The following is a 20,036-nucleotide window of genomic DNA, read 5'->3' as shown; positions in this document are numbered from 1 at the left end:
GGCCTGTAACTGAGAGGTTGCAGGTTTGACTCCCAGGTGCATCACTGTTGCTGTGCCCTGGAGCACGGCGCTTAACCTCAACCACCTCAGCAAATATCCAGCGATAAGAACGGATCGTATGTGAAAGAACGGAAGCGGAGTAAATCACTCTGGATGAGGACTTCTGCTAAGGCTAACAAATAAACAACAGGATGCAACAAAGTAATATCAGGTTGTAATGTAACAATGTGACAAAGTGCAGTCAGATAGCAGTGGAACGGACGTCAGAGGCTGAAGGTGAAGCCTTCCCCAAGCACTGAGCTTGAGCACCAACTTTTTATTTTAAATCTTCACACCAGACCCGGGTTCAAATACTTATTCTGCTGTTAAAATTTCTCTGACTGTTTTAGAAGAAACCTTTTAGGTCAGTGGCAGCTTCAGCTGGAAAGAGACCCAGGAGAGCTTTCTCTCTCTGTTCCCACTGTCTGAAGAGTAAAAGTATTTCATACAGACATTTGACCCAGGCCTGACCCAGGTCTGGTTCACAGACACACTCACAGACCATGCTGCACTAGTGAGGAAGGGCAGGAATCTTCACCTTCTTCTTCCTCCGCTGCCGCTGGTCCTTCAGGCTCCTCTTCAGACTCTCCACCTGCTCCTCCTCCGCCACCGTCAGCTCCTGGGGCGGGAGAACACGCGTCGCTCACGTCACGCCACAGCGCACACCGCACACACGCACACCGCACACGCGTGACCACACACACGCGCATCGCACACGCGTGACCACACACACGCGCATCGCACACGCGTGACCACACACACGCGCATCGCACACGCGTGACCGCACACATGAACATCGCACACACGTGACCGCACACATGAACATCGCACACACGTGACCGCACACATGAACATCGCTCCATGTTCCTCACACGGAGACTACAGCCTCTACTGCAGTTCCAATTGGCTTCCGAATATTCATCAGGGAGGCGTGGCCAAGCGCAACGCTGTGGTACCAGATGTTCTGTACTGTAGCACAGCACCAGAACCTCCAGCAGTAACCCTTTGAAGCGTAGGTTTTTTTGGAATGTTTTTTTCAGTGTTCTAGAACCTCGTCGCTTTCAAATGCCGGCAGCGATTGTTGACGTCAGCAGCAGAATGTTCAGTTAACATCGTTCTAATCACACATTTTGCAACCTCACACCTTAAAGGGTTAGAGAAGCGGAGAGGACAGAGGGAACACAGGAGCTGAGTGATGTCACACTGAGTCCGTGATGTCACAGTCAGCTCACTGGAATTACTGTGGCAGCAAACGCTGGAGAAGCGCCCCTCCGTGGTCCCTCAGTCTCACAGCAGCACGATACTCACGCAGAGCCGCACACCGGATTTAAACAGGCAGACATGCGAGCGGCGAGGGGGGGGGGGGCTGGAGGGAGAAGCGGCAGCATGCTGGCGCAGAGAGGAGGAAGACAACGGCGGGAAGGAGGGAAAGGGGTTCGCGGCGGTCTATCAGGCAGAGATCTACAGCGCGCGGAGCTCAGAACGTTCCAGAACACACAGCACACCGACCTCGCCCGCCAGCCAGGCCTTGTCCTTACTCATCTCCATTTCCGTGGCAACCAGAGCCTGGCAGAACGGAACACATCGGTGAGACCAGGAGACCACGCCCACTTACACTTGCGTGTGCACGTGTGTGTGTGTGTGTGTGTGTGTCTCTACAGTGTGACCATGTGCACTTGAGTCTGTTAGTGTGTTTGTGTATGTGAAAGTGTGTTTGTCTGTATGAAGGTCTGCAGAGTGTCTGTGTATTTGTGTAGGTCTTTAGTGTGTTTGTGGGTGTAAAGGTCTGCAGAGTGTGTGTGTATTCGTGAGAGATATGAAAGACTCTGCAGTGTGTGGGGGTGTGTGTGTGTGCTGGCAGTACAGCACGTCTCTCAGTGCATGCTGGTTCTTGTCTAAAGCAGAACCTTTCCTCCTCTAGCACTGTGCCTCCGATACTAACCAATCACCTTTCGCTCTGTCCCACAGACCACTCCCCCTCCTCCCTCCTTCCCCCAGCTGCAGTGGGAGGAGCCTTCATCTCTAATGCAGGTAGTAAGGTAACAAAAGCAACCAAGCAACCAAGGGACTGGGCTTGGAAACCAAAAGTCATGGGTTCTAGCTCACTCTTCCGGTGTCCCATTGGCCTGTGACGTTCTTTTGGAAAATCACCCCACTGTTTAAATGCATGAAGTGTACTTGTGGAGATGAGCGTTTTTATGCACCCCCACCCCCCAAATAATCCTGTGTCGGCACCCATTAATCTACTTCACAGACAGGCACCCCACAGACAAATCCACGTGTTGCGCCCGGCTATAATCTGATTTGCAAACTCAGTTTGGGGGAGCAGGGGAGTGGGGGGTGCTCCTGGTAACAGAGGAGGTCGATCTCGAGGTTACCTGCGTGTCCGCACCGCCTGTGCTCTTTGCCAGAGTGTCGCGCAAGGCGCGTTTCTTCTGTCTGATTTTCTCCCGGAGATCACTGCCGAGGGAGAGAGAGAGACGTGTGACCCAGAGAGAGAGCGGGGCGAGTGGGGTGACCCGTGAGAGAGAGAGAGAGAGAGAGAGAGAGAGAGAGAGGGAGAGAGAGGGGCGAGTGGGGTGAGCCGTGTGAGAGAGAGAGAGAGAGAGAGAGAGAGAGAGCGGGGCGAGTGGGGTGTGTGTGTGAGAGAGAGAGGGGCGAGTTATTTATTTGAATCAATCTGGGCCAAATCATGGATTTACTGGAAATATTTTGTTGTTATAGTTGCTTGAATTAAGACTGCCAAGCATCTTATTAAAGTCGGGTATGTTTCTGAAATAGGGAAAAGTTACCTGGAGGACGACATGGTCCCGAATAACGGAACAGGTCACTGCTGAGCTGGTCTATTAAATAATGTTGCATCCGTCCATTGATCTGTGAAAGGTGGTGGGACCATTAGCGAAAACAAGCAAACAACCTTGCTAACGTCAACTAAGTAGCCGTTATGTCACAGCATCACTGCTATGCAAGCCTGCTAACTTTTCATGTTTACCGTTAATCGGCTTTGCTGTTCCTCCTGCCATCTAATGTTACCAGAGGTAAGAAACAGAACAAAGTGGTTGAATAACCCGATATCTTAATTACACAGTACCGGCGCGAAAAGTAGCCAGCTAGACAACAACAACAACCAAAAAACATGCCCTCTGGCATTACAAACTTTAGGGTACATTACCAAGCAAGCTGAGCAACTTTAGCTCTCCAACTGCAGCGCATTTTCCCGGGTGGAATTTAACGATGTCCACAAAGATATTTACATTTTGGCGAAATTTCACATCTCTGTGCAGTGGAGGACAATGTTCTCTTTAAAAATAGCAGCTAGCTAATATAATCTACGGTCTACGCTCATAACAACGCTGCCTGGTAACGGGAGATGCTACCGTTCAACCACACTTGCTCATGGAAAACCTAGCATAGAACAAAGGGGTGGCATGTCCCATAGCCGATTGGTCCTTTAATAAAATCCTGGTGACGTTATTAACTACGGTGGCTTGGACGGTATTGCGGTTGCTCCATTCATGCCCAACAGGAGAAGCAGCCAACCCCCATTTCCATTAATGAGTTGAATGGAACTAACCGATATATTTTTTTTTTGGCGTACAGTATTTATTTAAACACGGGCCACTTTCTTCATTGACAAAAGTTGCCTATTTTTGTGTCTTAATGTGGGATAGTGCAGACAATAAATATACTCGACAAATAACATGTTTAATTAACAAAAATTGTGTTGTATTGTCTGAGACAGGTACAAAATGAATGTCTGAAGCCGTTGAAACTGTGCAGAATTCATTTCGACATTTAAAGCCCTTTACCCTCTCTGCTGGCTGGATTAATATGATTTGGAAGAGCTGGATTTTCCCATTGGTTCATTTCCAGATATTCATTTGTTATGCTCCAAGAGGCCAGCCGTTTACAGTGTGGGAACTGATCCAATGAAACACACACCCTGACACGCACACCCCAAAACACACTCTAAAACCCAAGCTATGCACACATACCATAACACACACATGCAAACACACACACCCTGATACATGCACATAACCCTAACACACACATGCAAGCACACACACCCTGATACATACACACACCATAACACACACATGCAAACACACACACCCTGATACATGCACATAACCCTACCACACACATGCAAGCACACTACATGACACACACACTCTAATGTGCACACTAACACACAAGCGATTCACACATGTAGCCTAGTACACAAGTGTGTGCAAACACACATGCAGACCAATACAAATACACACACTCTTAATACCCACACTTGCACACACACACGTTACTACACAAGCACACGAACACACAATGCACATACACAGACACTAACGCCCAACCACAGGCACACACTCTGTGAGATATACACACACGCACTCTTTTTTGCTCTCTCTGTCCTTCACACGCATTCTCTCATTGACACACATGAACATACACACTGTGTCGTCCTGGGAGGGCTAAGGGTGTGGTTTGTGGTAATAGAACCACAACGTATTTAATGATTCATGATGCCCACGGTTTAATGTTCAACATAATATGCGTCCCAGATTGGATACTGTTTCGATGGGAATGTTTTCCAGCACAGAAACCCCCCAGTCACAGATGCAGGACTCTGTTTGTTTGCGTAGAGTCAGACAGCCTCCGTTATTTTAGGAAAACTCAAAGATTCCTGGCCTTCTCTCCACTCCGTCCCTCGACGCAGCGTTTTCCTGTATTTTCTAGCGTTTTCCGGAATTTCAAAGGGATAGATGGCCACTCAGGAATTTCAGTGGAAACAAAGAGGTCTCACACACACAGTCCTGCCCACGTTAAGTCATGAAGTAAAACATACTTTTCACGACAACTTAACCTTATATTTAATTAAACTTCCTTGTAAATAAAAATATTAGACATTTATTCTGTCAGGCGCAGATTTCACAGCCTGGTGTTGTCAAATTAAGAGTAGGCTACTAAATACCTGACAGCCTATGCTGTTAAACCTTACTGTCAGTGGCTGTGATGTCAGTTTGCTTGTTTAATGAAAGTTACAGAAATTCGTGTAATTTTCAATGAACTGTCACCGGTTTATTAAGTATCCAGGCCCCCCTCCATACGAAGTTCCCCAAAACGGACCCTTATTCAGCCAAAAATTCTCCATATTTCAAACTTTATTTTCAAGATGACAGCAAAAATAACTTAAGTGTACTGTGTACAATGTGTGCCGTACACGGGAGACAAAACGGTGCGCGATTCAGAATATAAACAGAGACCATCGTTTAAAATAGCAACTTTCATATAAAAGTTATTTTATTTATTAATATCGTACACTCGGCTTTGCGTGGTGAATCTTTTTTGGCTTTGGTTTTCATTTGTTTGTGGAGGCGAAGAGAGGAACATCTGTGATCTGCCAGATCTGCAATCAAACAAACAGAAAACACTTCCACACGGAACTCAAAAAGCAAGACCAAGATGCCAGGTAGACATACTTGCAGGGGGGAAGAGAACATGCCAGTATCAGTGGGGTCAAATCCCTGACCTTTTGTCCTTGATTATAGCACCACTGAGTCACTAATCCATATAAGGCAAGTGAAGGGAGACTCATATGCCCTTGTCTTGTTTATCTAGATAATATTGTAAACAAACCCAAAAGCGTGAGCGTCATATATATCTGGTTCTCACAAGCACTCACGCAGAGAGAGCCCTGGAGCTGAATACAGAAATATACATTTAGAGGAAAACAATCTTAGCAGTTAGTTAAACCCACAACTATAATTTCCGAGTCTCGTTTTGCACATAATAAACGACCAATGGGCTTCAGGTCAGTGAATTTGAATATAATTCCTGTGAGGTGATTGGGCCTGAGCTGTACATTGCCTTGGTAACAAACTCCCCGATCTGCAGCTGTGATCAGAATGTACCACAGAGAGTGAGTGCCAAGGGGAGTGAGAGATATGGAGAGTGATTTCCCTAGGAGAGTGAATTAATTTTGTACTGATGGCTTCAACAGAAAGTGAGTCAACAGCCAACAGCTCAAAAAACACGACGTGCTGGGGGGGGTCTTTAAAATGTTCCCATAATTCTCTCTAATCGTTTAACTGCCAGCCATCATTTCTACGCTAACTTGGGAGAGTCGGTGTGTTAAAGTCGGAGCTGCACGACCTCCGCACGTGCAGATCACCTGTGCCAAATCACCCCAGGGGAGCTTACGGAATGCTGTGGTTGGGGGGGGGGGGTATGTGTCTACAGACCCGCCGGTCAGTGATAAAGTAGGACGGGGGCGACATAGCTCAGGAGGTAAGAGCGGATGTCTGGCAGTTGGAGGGTTGCCGGTTTGATCCCTCCGCCCTGGGTATGTCGAGGTGTCCCTGAGCAAGACTCCTAACCCCTAACTGCTCCCAATGAGCTGATTGGTACCTTGCAGGGCAGCCTTTCACCGTTGGTGTGTGTGAATGGGTGAATGAGAGGCATCAATTGTAAAGCGCTTTAGATAAAAGCACTGTATAAATGCAGTCCATTTACCATTTACCAAAGTAATCATGGTTATTATGTGGCTCCAGGCCACAGCTGGAATTGGAGCGGTCCGGATTTGAGGGAAAAGAGGGAAAAGCTCCACTAAAGTCAAGTGTTTCTTATATGTTAAATTAGGTAATACTTTCTGTTCAACAGGGAGAGGAGAGCCTTAGCATCAGGAGGGGAGCTGGTGGCTTAGAGCCTGTAGGGCTCCCTCTCTGGGTCATGGAACCCAGCGCTGGGTTTCCACCCCGACTGACAGCTTAGTGTCATTCACTCCCACAAACTCAGGTTAATCATGTGGGGTGGGGGGGGGGGGGGGCTGGGGTGCAAGGGAGTGGAGGTCCATCAGGCATAGTCCTCCGACAGCGCATCCAGGTAGTTGGTGTCAGCGTAGAGCAGGAACCCCGAAAACAGGCTGTCGGCCCACCCGGGGTCGGCGAAGAGCCCGTTCTGGTCGGTGTAGAAGATCTCCAGCCACACCTCGTCCTCCGGGTTCAGGTACATGACGGTGGAGCCCGACGCCACGTCGTGGTTGCCGGTGTTGGCGTCGAAGGTCTTGATCCTGTACTGGCCGTTGTGCACCAGGCCGATGGCCAGGTGCTTGTTGGCCAGCGTGATGTCGTAGGAGAAGTAGTAGATGCCCGGGTAGGCGCAGGTGAACTTGCCGGTCTGCGGGCTGTAGTGGCCGCCCTCGTCAAACAGGACCTTGTTGAACTTGATGGGCAGGCGCTCGGCTGGGTAGCTGGTGGTGATGCCCACCGAGAAGGCCGATTTGGGCACCAGGCTCCCGCACCGGCAAATCCCCGGGGTCCCGCGCGGGCCTCGCTGGCCCTTGTCCCCCTTCTCTCCTGGGGGGCCCCCAGCGCCGGGGGGGCCGCCGTCCCCATCCAGGCCCCCCGGGCCTCTCTTGCCCGCGGGGCCCCGGTCTCCTCGCTGACCCATCTTCCCCGTAGGCCCGACTCGGCCCTTCACTCCTGGAACACAGGCGACCGCCACGGGTCACATCAACCGCACCACCATCGCAACCGCCTAATTATGGTCACACAAAAGGAGAATCACGATGTTGCCTTAGTTTGACTTAACTTTGCTTTCTGACCTAGCCTGTGCTTCCTGTGCGAACTGGACTTGCTGTGTCCATGGCTGTGGATAACTGTTGCATAATGTCCATGTCCATGACTCAGCAACCATCTATCAAACCCCACCCTCTTAATGAGAAACCCCACCCTCCCCTGTGAAACCCCTCCATCTTATAACTGTGAAACCAACCCATCCACTATAAACCCCACCCTCTTAGTTAGAAACCCCCCCCCCCCCATTTTAAGTATTAGCGCTTAGCCTTGTAGTAATGGTAAGATTCTAAGTCTTAGCACTTAGCGTTGTCGTGATGGTAAGATTCTAAGTATTAGCGCTTAGCGTTGTAGTAATGGTAAGATTCTAAGTATTAGCGCTTAGCGTTGTCGTGATGGTAAGATTCTAAGTATTAGCGCTCAGCGTTGTCGTGATGTCGTACCTGCGTCGCCCTTCTCCCCTCTCTCCCCCTTTCGCCCGTCCCGCCCGTCGCGACCGGGCAGACCCATGTCCCCATGGGGCCCCGCAGACCCGCCGGGGCCTGGTTTCCCTGGCGACCCCGGAACCCCCGGTGCACTGCAGATCAAACGGGGCGTGGCTTCCTTCAGCTTGCCCCCCAGCTGTTGCTCCAACGCACACGGGCAGAGGCAAAAAAACACGCCCACCAGCAGCCACATCCTGACACCTGCAGGGGGAGGGAGAGAGAACAGCCACATCCTGACACCTGCAGGGGGAGGGAGAGAGAACAGCCACACCCTGACACCTGCAGGGGGAGGGAGAGAGAACAGCCACATCCTGACACCTGCAGGGGGAGGGAGACAGAACAGCCACATCCTGACACCTGCAGGGGGAGGGAGACAGAACAGCCACATCCTGACACCTGCAGGGGGAGGGAGACAGAACAGCCACATCCTGACACCTGCAGGGGGAGGGAGAGAGAACAGCCACACCCTGACACCTGCAGGGGGAGGGAGAGAGAACAGCCACATCCTGACACCTGCAGGGGGAGGGAGAGAGAACAGCCACATCCTTCTGCAGGTGTCAGCCCTGTCTGTCTGTCTGTCTGTCTTAGCCCCGTCTGTCTGTCTGTTTCTCCTCATTCAGCAGCGTCTGCATTGTCAGGGCCAGTTTGACACTAAGCCATCTGCCTGCACAGTCACGCTCACGTTTGCGAATAACACACATCTGACACGCATCCTACGTGGGAAAAATAAGAACATGTGCACACTGATGTTACCCGCTCTAGCTGAGGCTGCACATGATGCATTGCCATCATCCAGCCAGGACGGGTATCTTAGGGAACATCACTAAACTACAAAACAAGTGTTTGAGCTGGCTGAGGTTCTCAGAAGACCAGTCATACACTCATTCAGTGTGTAACAGCATGGCTGCACACCAGCTTACCGTGAAGTGTGAGCAAAGTGCACACACTCACTCAGTTACAGTTACTGCGATTTAACTCCATATTTTAGCTCAGGGACTGGAGCTTACACTCTGCTTGTTAGATCTGAGTTGTTTCCCTGAACAGATCGACGGAACAGAACTAGAGGGGAGGGGAGGTTAGGCTGGTGAGAAGCACAGCACGCAGACTTTGGGCTTCATCCAGTCAGGGAAAGCATTTTAGCGGAGGGGGACCAGAGAGAGAAGTGGGAAAGCGCTCAGGCGGGGGTGGCCCGCCCGCTGTACGTACCCCACGGCTGTCCCGCCAGGCGTGGATCGCGCGGCTCGGCGCAGTCTTCCCCCGCTGGAGCGCGCGGCTTCAGGCCGTCTGCGCGCCGGCAGACCGCCTCCTCATTCTCCTCCGCGGCGGGCCACAGGATCGCGCGTTCCGTCCCGTCTGGAGAGGGGAGAGCAAGCACACCGAAAACCTCGTTTCCCTGCTCGCAGTCAGAGCGGGTCCCGCGAAGAACAAGCCAACACACCCCCCGCCCCCCCGCCTGCCCCTCCTCCTCCCCACGCCAGCCACCCCCCCCCCCCGCCCTCCCCAAACGCCCACCCGGTGCGTGATGTTGCGCAGTTTCAGGTCACGGACGCTGGTGGAACGCATACCTCAGCGATAACACAAGCGCCTCGGTAGCTGTGAGATGAAACCCGAGCTGCGGGGGGTGGGGGGGGGGGGGCGTACGGCGAGGACAGATGCAGATGGGCTTTGCCGCTCCATCGGCTTTAGATGGCGCTGTTAACTGCGTAAGAATGCGGGGGGGGGGGGGGGGGGGGCGCTCATCAGCCGCTTGTCAGTTACATCATCGGACTCAGTGTGTGTGTACAGCGTGTGTGTTTGTGAACGTGTGCATGGACATATTTGTTTGTGCATGTGTGCATTTGCCGTGTGGTCCACGTTTCTGTGCATATGCATGTGTGTGTTTGCATGTGTGTTATGCATGTGCATATTCATCTGTATGCTCATGCTCGATTGAGTCAGTGTGCGTTTGCTTGTGTTCATGAACGCGGTTGTGTCTGACTGGGAGACAAACTCACTGGTGAGATAGAGAGCAGATCTGTCCCACTTGGGCCCGGTGTTTATGTAAATCAAATAGTTTTCCTGAGGGCAAGCACAGACCGTCAAAACACAGAGAAAAATGGACAAACTATCTGAAATATTTCTAAACACGGGAGAGAGAGAATCTGCCAAAACAGGAAGTTGGATGGAGTTCAGTAAATCTGCAGACAGTGTGAATGTCATGCGTGAGATAATATATTTAGCATTGTGAGCATTCTTGGAGAAGCTGAAGCAGCTGAGCACCATCAGAGCTACCAGTGAGTTTATGCAGCTGAGCACCATCAGAGCTACCAGTGAGTTTATGCAGCTGAGCACCATCAGAGCTGCCAGTGAGTTTGTGCAGCTGAGCACCATCAGAGCCACCAGTGAGTTTATGCAGCTGAGCACCATCAGAGCTACCTGTGAGTTTATGCAGCTGAACACCATCAGAGCCACCAGTGAGTTTGTGCAGCTGAGCACCATCAGAGCCACCAGTGAGTTTATGCAGCTGAGCACCATCAGAGCTGCCAGTGAGTTTATGCAGCTGAGCACCATCAGAGCTGCCAGTGAGTTTATGCAGCTGAGCACCATCAGAGCCACCAGTGAGTTTATGCAGCTGAGCACCATCAGAGCTGCCAGTGAGTTTATGCAGCTGAGCACCATCAGAGCTGCCAGTGAGTTTGTGCAGCTGAGCACCATCAGAGCTGCCAGTGAGTTTGTGCAGCTGAGCACCATCAGAGCTGCCAGTGAGTTTGTGCAGCTGAGCACCATCAGAGCCGCCAGTGAGTTTGTGCAGCTGAGCACCATCAGAGCCACCAGTGAGTTTATGCAGCTGAGCACCATCAGAGCCACCAGTGAGTTTATGCAGCTGAGCACCATCAGAGCTGCCAGTGAGTTTATGCAGCTGAGCACCATCAGAGCCACCAGTGAGTTTATGCAGCTGAGCACCATCAGAGCTGCCAGTGAGTTTATGCCCTCCTCTGCGTCCCTGCAGGGCTTTCAGCACTCGGTCCTCTCGCTCGTTTGCGGTTCTCAGCTGGGCGCCTTGCAGCCTCACGTGGCGTTGTATGTTTCTAACGACTCAGAAACAATACACACACGATCTATAACTATGACTGCCCTAATGAGGACATGCCACGTTCACTCTGGCTGCAGTAAGGCTGCAGAAAATGGGAAAGAAAAGGGGAAAGAGCGACAGGCGACTGCAGATCCCGTCCGCATTTCCCGCGTGGTGCCTTCGCGTGGGCGTGTCTTTGTCGGCCCGTACGTCATCCCTAAACAGCTGGCGGAGTTCCGGCCGGGAAACGGGCCCGTCGCCTGGGAAACGGGCCCGTCGCCTGGGAAACGCGCCAGGCGAGGAATTTCTGCTCGTCCGAGAAACTGTGCAGCGTCCGCGCTCAGCTTGCTGCGCGCACACACACGAGAAGCACTGCTCACAGGAAGAGCGAACGCGCCGTGTGTCCTGCGCAGGAAGAGCGAAAGCGAGGTGTGTCCTGCGCATCGCCGCTTCCTGCGCCGCTCCCTGCAGGAATGTTTGTTTACGTCTGAACTGCCTGTTTCCCGCAAAACATTGAGCAGGTAACCATGGATACGCTGCTTTGTTAGAGGATGCAGTCCTACTCAAAGGAGCAATCACACGCAACAAACCTCACCCTCTTTCAAACCTTCTCTCCTTCTTTTGGCCTCTCTTTCTCTCCCACTCTCCTTTCAGACTCTCTCTCTCTCAAACCTCTCCTTCTTTTGGCCTCTCTCTCTCTCCCTCTCTCCTTTATGCCTCTTGCTCTCTCTTTCTCTTTTCTCTTTCTCTCCCAGACCTTACTGGACCCTTTCTCTCTCCCTCTCTGTAGATGCCTGAACAGATGCACGCACACACACACACACACACACTGACATGCACAAACACACACACACACACAGACTGACATGCACAAACACATACACACACACACACACACACAAGCACACACAAAAACACATAGCCTCAGCGGGTATGGCAGATGGAAGCAGTCTCTGTAAACTCTGCACCTGTTGGGACAGGTAGAGGGGGGAGGAGCCAGGATGAACTTCCCCTCCTGCTTTGTGTTCCATTATCAAACGGCTCCTTTCTAGGCCAGCAGTGGCACACGCCCTGCAGCACCAGCCCGAATCCCCTCAGTCGCGCTTCTCCAGAGCGGAGTTCTTACGCACCCTCCCTTCTGCACAGCCGGGAGTACTGAAGTAACTCCAGGCTTCAGTGCCTCTCTGACGGGCGCTGCTGCGGTGGCCCACGTCTGAAACCACGTCTGGAACGCGCACAGCGCGACCCGTCTGAAACCCGCCGATCGGCGGGTTTTTCCGACGCAGACAGAGATTAGAGGCGAGCTGGGGAGACCCCTGTGCCTCCGCGTTCCGTCGCAGATTTTAAAGGTCGCAAATCTGCCAGCGATCCAACGCAGGAAAGCTCTGGGGCTGAACACAGCCGCTAACCCTGCCGAACCTTCTCCTGCAGCTCAGCTTAACACCACAGCCGCTAAACCTGCTGAACCTCCCCCTGCAGCTCAACTTAACACCACAGCTGCTAACCCTGCCAAACCTCCCCCTGCAGCTCAACTTAACACCACCGCCGCTTGGTCATAACATCTCTCATTAAAACCAAACGTGTGACTCTTACCTTCTCTGTGAGGGTGGGGTGTGGGGGTCCTTTCACCTGTCCCGTTCACCTGGGACTAATCAACCAATCAGACTGCAGCTGTGCAGCTGGCTGCAGAACTGAGCGCTCTTCTCAAACATCCCGCTCTGTCTCTCTCCCTCTCCCTCCTCTCTCTTCCCCTTTCTCTCTCTGTCTCCCTCTCCTTTCTCTCCCTCCTTACTCCCCCCTCCGTCGTTCTGCTCCTCTGTTCCCCCTCTCCCTCTCTCCCTGCATTTCTCCCCTGCTTTTCCTCATGCAGCGCAGACGCAGGTGTTCTCCGGTCTCTGTGCATGCCGAATGGTAATCGGGTCCTTCTCCTGCGCTTTCGCCCGCGTCGTCTGCGTAATCTCACAGAGCACCCCCCCCCCCACTCGTCCTGGCGCTCAGCCTGCCCTGTGCTACATCCACCCACCACCGGTTTCCTCGTCCAGCCCAACGTGCAGGAGCATTGCCTTACTCACCTTAACACCCCGACTCGCTAACACAGAGCATAGGTAACCCAACACCGGCTCATGAGCACAAAGTCATTAACACAGTGGGCCCCCTGAACACGCAGTGGGCCCCCTGAACAGGCAGCCGCTACCCCTGAACAGGCAGCCGCTACCCTGAACACGCAGCCGCTACCCCTGAACACGCAGCCGCTACCCTGAACACGCAGCCGCTACCCCTGAACACGCAGCTGCTACCCCTGAACACACAGACATCACTGAACACGCAGTGGGCCCCCTGAACACGCAGCCGCTACCCCTGAACACGTAGCCGCTACCCCTGAACACGCAGCCGCTACCCTGAACACGCAGCCGCTACCCTAAACACGCAGCTGCTACCCCTGAACACACAGACATCACTGAACACGCAGTGGGCCCCCTGAACACGCAGCTGCTACCCCTGAACACGCAGCCGCTACCCCTGAACACGTAGCCGCTACCCCTGAACACGTAGCCGCTACCCCTGAACACGTAGCCGCTAACACTGGCTCATTGTCTTCCAGGGTCATTAGCGCACGAGCTCATTAGCGTACAGGCTGTTTAACATGCAGACTCGTTTCCCACACAGTGCCCAGTAGAACCATACCGTTCCCACACCCCCGTCCCATCCAGTTCTGGGGGAGGGGGGTGGAGCAGCTCCAGCTGCCATCTGAACATCTGCTGTAGGGATTGAGGGTGTGGAAAGTGCAGACACCCTCACACAGAAAGAGAGAGAGAGAGAGGGAAAGAGGGAAATAGAGGGAAAAAAATGTTTTTGAAAGCACATTAATTTTTACAACCCATATGACTCATACTACTCAGTGAAAGAAACTGAAACACGAGGGCTATAGTGAGCTCAGTGCTCTACACGCCGGGGAGGGGGAGGGGGAGGGGGAGGGGGGGGGATAACCTTTGTCTTTATCATAATGGAGATCGATAAACAGTTGACTCTCTTTGCCTTGTCAGAGTCACAGATCTGCGCGGGTTCCTGTGACGCCCAGTGAAAACACGTCCCGTTACGAAGCCAGTTTTGTAGCTTTGTGGCGGCCGTGCTGATGCAGTACCCGGGGGGGGGGGGGGGGGCTTTGGCCCTGGCGATGGAACATCTGTCTGGGGCGTACGGAGCAGGATTGCTGCAGAGGGAACAAGCGGAAGGGGAGCTCTTCACAGGCACGCACGCGGCGGCGGATCTCACAGGGAAGGGCCGCGCCAGGTCACCATTAAACGCCTCATTGGCCGTAATCAAGGCAAGCTGCTGCCATGTGTTCCCTCTGTGCCTCTGCCAGGAAGTGACATCAGCACCGACCGGACCGGGCTCCAGTGTGAGCGAACGTGCTGACGTGTTCTCGTGGAACAAGCTGAGAAAATCACATCCAACAGGGGGACAGGATTGGAAAAAACTATGAACACAGGATAGAGGAGTCTGAGTTATACATTAACAAGCTTATGTATTTGAACTGTTTATTCTTAAGATGTTCTTACCAAAGTTATCTTTGTGTCCATGCAGACCACTACCCCCACCTCACTGTAGCTCCGCCCCTTCCCCACCTCAAACTGTAGCCCCTCCCTGTTCTCAATACTGGAGCCCCTCCCCTTTCCCCCAAATTGTAGCTCCTCCATTTTTAGTCCTCCCAGCCCTCTTGGCTGTTAGCGGTTAGCATGTAGGAACTGCGGATTAAGATGAAAAATAACAGACTGCAGTACCGCCTCTGTCCACAGGATGTCATCATAAACACGCTGTCTACTATAACTGCAGGTCCTGACGGCCTCATATGCTGTCCTTTCACTGAATGATCACATGACCATCGAAGGCTTACTTTGCGGCGGTTAGCTCAAAAATGACGTTCCCTGTCAGATTACAGAAATAAAAAAAACAGGCTAATGTTCACGATCTGCATGGCTCTCCTGAATACACTAGGACATGCCCCCTATCAAGGGCTGAGGGGGCCGCACATCTGGGGGGAAAGGCTGGTCAAATAACTGGGAAAAGTGGTCATCTTGTGTCCAAACAGAATGGGTCTTTATTTAGGAAATGAAAGAAATAAGATTAACACCCCATTTAAATACAAAACAAAAATAAAAATCAACATGATATTAATTTGCATATCAAAGAACCATTCAGTAATAATTACAGTCCAAGCACTTCGTCAACCAGTTGTGTGAATCTATACACAAACTCTGATTTAGAAACTAGTTACTTTAACAATATTACAAAGATTTTAGCTCCAAAAATAATTCAACATAAAATAAAATCTTAGCAATTAGCATCATAAAATTATATATATTTTTATTTCCACATAAAAATACAAAATAATGTTAATGACACAGAATATGAAAAATTATTCCAAATATTTAGCTACTATTAAAATAATGAAATTGAAAAACTGATTAAAACAAGAAACAAAACAAAATAAAAATATGCATGAAAAATTCTCTCCTTTTGTTAGCAAAACACTATCCAAAATAACTACAATCATTTACATCAGTACAAAGATATCTGGATTTAAAAATAGTCGCAATGACAAAAAGGGGTTTCTTTTCCAACTGTAAAAAATGACACCGTGGATAATAAATCTGCAAAATATGCAATGAAAAAAATAAATCTGCATTAAAAAGGTTTACACTGTTATTCTTACTTTTTTATACAAACATTAGAAACAGTATTGCACGTCACAACACAGAGTTTAGCTTAGTCAGCCGTTCAAAATGTGTTATATTCAAGTTTCGTAGTATCTTTGAGGAGAAACCTGCCTTGGCTAGATAACAGCAGGGGGGGAATCTCAAGTGTCTTCCATTAAAGTAACATAAAACCGAACGATTCCTTCCTCTTAAATAAAACAGGCCACATACATTTAGAATGTATATATTAACACATCAATGTATATGTAATTGCATGAATTTAGAAATGCTGTTTTTCTCGCTTATTTCCAACAGAACCACACGCATTCAGAGTGGGTGGAGCAAAGCCAATACATGCCTATTAAAAAAAAGTACCGTACTTTATGGGAACAAACCAGATGCAGCAAGTGTTCAACATTTAAAGGGTACATGTTATGTACCGTCCTAAAAAATTTAAATAATAATAATAATAAATAAGCTTGTAAATGTGATATACAGTCCAAAGGGTGATTTCTTCCTTCTCCGTCACCTGACGAGAGAGGACAGCAGTTATAAATTCAATGCCCACTGAGAGCGCCACCATCTGGCAGGGAGGACCAGAGAGAAAAGTCCAGGAGATTTTTGGGACATCAAGTAGATTAATAGGCCTGTGCTCTCACACTCCCACACACTCTCTCCCGTGAATCCACCAATGAGGCGGCCGTTTTTAGTCATGTGGTTTGTTCCTGTCGTCAGCTCTGCAAAGCCCTTCGAGTCTGTAATCATTCTTTGCCCTTACATATATTACACATATATTTTTCTATATATTAGATATATTAAATGACCTACTTTCATTTACATAGAAAAAACTGTCCCAGAGGCCTTTTCCTCAGGAACTTTTAAATAACTTATTACGAAAAAAAATAAAGTTTCTTTAAATCATTTTGTAGAATTAATTATAAAATACGTAGAAGATCTGAAAAAAATAAAGTGATTTTGGAAATGCATTGATACAGTAAAAACAAAACAAATTTAAAAAATATATAAATCGTTTGAAATATATTCTTTAAAACCCAACCGAACATTACAAAACAAGAAAAAAACAAATAAATTAGTGTTGGGGAGGAGGTTCTCTACAAATTAACAGTACATCACAAACAGTCCAAACGGACTAAAGAAGACTCGGGATAGAATACATAAATAATTTTATACACTCATAATACACTTAAAGAAAAAAAATCTTCAAATCCCACCTCCTGAACAGATTAGTGACAGTACACGTTAAAAGTCTGAATCACAACCAACTTTGACAGCAAACTTTGACATGAAACACAGGACTACAGTACAAAACCAGCAGGTTAGTCGACTGCCCACACTCAACACCGACTACCCACCCACAGCAACATCCACAGACTCACTGTCAGAAGACGTACAACGCTGACATCACTATACAACGTGGATGGATAATTCTCCTTACTAAAGTTAGAACTTGGGAATTAGACAAAATAAGAGCGCGGAATTTTCTATGGCTGTCTGGTCAGTGGATTTCTAAGCCAAAACCTCACCATACAACCTCAGTCCAGACATTTTCCCTCTGCGTGGACAGATCATACATTTAGATTTGTTGTTGTTGTTGTTCCAATGAAAGTCTGGACGCTCTTTTTTAACGTTGCAAAGCATCAGCGCGTGTCTAATCACGGTGTGTTACGCTGACTATGGCATTAACGCAAACATAAATCATACTCCACCCTTCCCTGTCCTCCCTACCCCACCCAAACAGCCTGCCGTCCGCACCCCACCCAAACAGCCTGCCCTCCCTACCCCACCCAAACAGCCTGCCCTCCCTACCCCACCCAAACAGCCGTCGCACCCACCCACCCTGCCTCCTACCCCACCCAAACATCCCCTCCCCCAAACCGGCTGTCCTCCCCTTCATACCCTACCCCACCCAAACATCCTGCCCTCCCTACCCCTCCCTACCCCACCCAAACATCCTGCCCTCCCTACCCCACCCTACCCCACCCAAACATCCTGCCCTCCCTACCCCTCCCTACCCCCCCAAACCGGCTGTCCTCCCCTTCATACCCTACCCAACCCAAACAGCCTTCCCCACCCCACCCAAACAGCCTGCCCTCCCTACCCCTCCCTACCCCACCCTAACAGCCTGCCAGGACTACCTTGCAATGGAGAAGCCTCGCTGACAGTCTGCTCCCCCAGAGGTGACTGAGCGCCCAGGCCGAGGGGAACATGGCGGCTTATTTGAGTTCAATTTCGTCGACATCTAAGACAGAACGACACTGAGAACCTCAATCCACACCGAACGGACCCACGGAGCACAAAACAACACGAACACTACAGTGTACAGGCGACCACTCCGCCCGTCCCACTCCGGGAGCAGGGTCGCGGGAGTCACGGGGGCCGCAGGGTCGCGGGGGGGGGAGGGGGGAGGGGGGGGTAATGACTGCTACTCGGGACACTCCCAGGAGGATCACACGCAGGCATGCAAGGATTTACTTCCTATTTTTTTATCGTTACGTTTAGTCTTTTCATTTATAATTGTGTCGTTTTTGTTCATGCTATGTAAAGTCTTAATGTCCTTCTGTAATATAAATATTTCATGTAATTGATTATGTTTTTTTCTTTCTTTTTTTTAACCTAAATTCTGTCATTAATTTCTATAGTGCATGCATTTGTTTTCCACACATAAACATGCAGGTTATTTTTCTTCACATTTTGATCTCTTACGGCAGTTGAGAACGTGTTTGTGTGCGAGTCAGTGTGTGTGTGCGTGTATGCGTGCATGTCTGTGTGTGTGTGTGTGTTTGTGTGTGCGCATGCGTGTATGAGTGCATGTCAGTGTGCATGTGTGTGTACACGAGTGTGTGTCTGCATGTGTGTGTACACGAGTGTGTGTGTCTGCATGTGTGTGTACACGAGTGTGTGTGTCCGCATGTGTGTGTACACGAGTGTGTGTGTCCGCATGTGTGTGCATCAACTGCATTTCAACTCCCAGTGCAGGTTGTCTTTCACAACCTGTATTCATAGACGGCATTAAATATAACACCTTTACTGTAGATATTATTCATATATCACTTATAGCAGCAAAGCTTCTAATATAGCTTGTGATTAAAATGTTTAGTACAGCTTATAACAAACCGGATCTATTTATTTCATAATACCAATAATGATCATAATAATAATAATGAGGTATTATTTTTTTGCAGGTCATAATGGAGAGCAGAACCCTACGGTTTTTTTTCCGATAAGAATACACAGCAAACAGTAAGGTTAAAAAATAAAGATTTGTTTTGTGGCAGAAATGCTTCAGCTTTGCTTTCTGTGCTTGGCTACCTTTGGTTAAATGACTTGGGGCAGAACTGAGAAAGCTAAGTATTGGGGCTTTCCTGGAATAAGTGCACAATTCCCTCCCTGCTCGGGGGGTGGGGCGGTGGGGTGGGGCTCGGGGCATGGGGTGGGGGGGTGGGGAGGCATGGGGGGCGTGGGGCGGGGGACTTGGGGCGAGGACTGGGGCGAGGGGGTAAGGCGATAGCAGCAGAAAACACTGCCCCATGCAATTAAACATTCTCAAAGAGAACCAGAAATCTCACATTGAGAAAATAATTTGCACAAAATACAATGTCTATTTTCCACCACATCTGAAAGGAGTAAAAGTTCACATAAATAATGTTATTGGCTGAGATGTGTGTGGTGTGGGTGTGTGTGTGGATGTGGTGTGTGTGCAGTTGTGTGTGTGTGTGTGCATGTGTGTGTGTAGTGTGTGTGTGTGTGTGTGTGATGTGTGTGTGTGTGTGTTTGTGTGTGTGTGTGTGTGTGTGTGTGGTGTGTGTGTGTGTGTGTGTGTTGCGTGTGTGTGTGGCTGTGTGTGTGGTGTGTGTGTGTGTGTGCATGTGTGTGTGGTGTGTGTTGTGTGTGTGTGTGTGGTGTGTGTGTGTGTGTGTGATAGCAGGTGAGAGAGTGCCTTATTTTGTTGGGACCAGCTCCTTTCTGGTTCCAGCAGAAGAGATGTGGCGTGGCCTTGGCCTGGCCCGCCCCCTTCGTTCCAGCAGAAGGAGGTGTGGCGTGGCCTGGGCCTGGCTCCGCCCCCTCAGTTCCAGCGGAAGGAGGTGTGGCGGGGCCTGGGCCTGGCTCCGCCCCCTCAGTTCCAGCGGAAGGAGATGTGGCGGGCCTGGCCTGCTCCCCCTCATTCCAG

At 50.0% G+C, this 20,036-nt stretch overlaps 2 protein-coding genes across 7 annotated transcripts in view; both read right to left on the bottom strand.

Annotated features, from left to right (window-relative positions):
- The window catches only part of cc2d2a (coiled-coil and C2 domain containing 2A), a 25,731-nt gene extending 22,260 nt beyond the window's left edge, over positions 1–3,471 (bottom strand). Inside the window, exons 1-5 of one of the 3 annotated variants that reach the window (XM_064334167.1) lie at positions 3,212–3,471; positions 2,832–2,913; positions 2,418–2,499; positions 1,549–1,605; positions 578–658 (exon numbers count right to left, since the gene is read on the bottom strand). In XM_064334167.1, coding sequence (XP_064190237.1) covers positions 578–658; positions 1,549–1,605; positions 2,418–2,499; positions 2,832–2,845 — 234 coding nt within the window. In that variant the 5' untranslated portion in view covers positions 2,846–2,913; positions 3,212–3,471. Of the gene's footprint in view, positions 1–577; positions 659–1,548; positions 1,606–2,417; positions 2,500–2,831; positions 2,914–3,031; positions 3,184–3,211 lie in introns of those variants that run through there. The other 2 variants (XM_064334168.1, XM_064334169.1) reach the window with 2 other exon arrangements.
- Positions 3,472–5,308: 1,837 nt separating this feature from the next.
- Positions 5,309–13,079, bottom strand: LOC135254231 (complement C1q tumor necrosis factor-related protein 7). 4 transcript variants are annotated; one of them, XM_064334382.1, is made up of 4 exons: positions 12,744–13,047; positions 9,305–9,451; positions 8,057–8,338; positions 5,309–7,520 (listed from the first exon to the last, which is right to left on the bottom strand). In XM_064334382.1, the coding sequence occupies exons 3-4, from the start codon at positions 8,328–8,330 to the stop codon at positions 6,892–6,894; spliced, it is 903 nt and encodes a 300-aa protein (XP_064190452.1). In that variant the 5' UTR covers positions 8,331–8,338; positions 9,305–9,451; positions 12,744–13,047; the 3' UTR covers positions 5,309–6,891. The 4 variants fall into 4 exon arrangements, 3 of the variants coding, with proteins under 3 accessions (XP_064190452.1, XP_064190454.1, XP_064190453.1); XM_064334384.1 differs by having other exon boundaries at positions 8,057–8,299; positions 12,744–13,044; XM_064334383.1 differs by lacking the exon at positions 12,744–13,047 and having other exon boundaries at positions 9,305–9,530.
- Between the last annotated feature and the right edge of the window lie 6,957 nt (positions 13,080–20,036).

This window comes from Anguilla rostrata, chromosome 4 (assembly GCF_018555375.3).
Source record: "Anguilla rostrata isolate EN2019 chromosome 4, ASM1855537v3, whole genome shotgun sequence".
In the NCBI taxonomy this organism is placed as follows: Eukaryota; Metazoa; Chordata; class Actinopteri; order Anguilliformes; family Anguillidae; genus Anguilla; species Anguilla rostrata.
The sequence above is the reverse complement of the archived record's forward strand: the minus strand, read 5'-3'. Positions and strand labels throughout refer to the sequence as shown.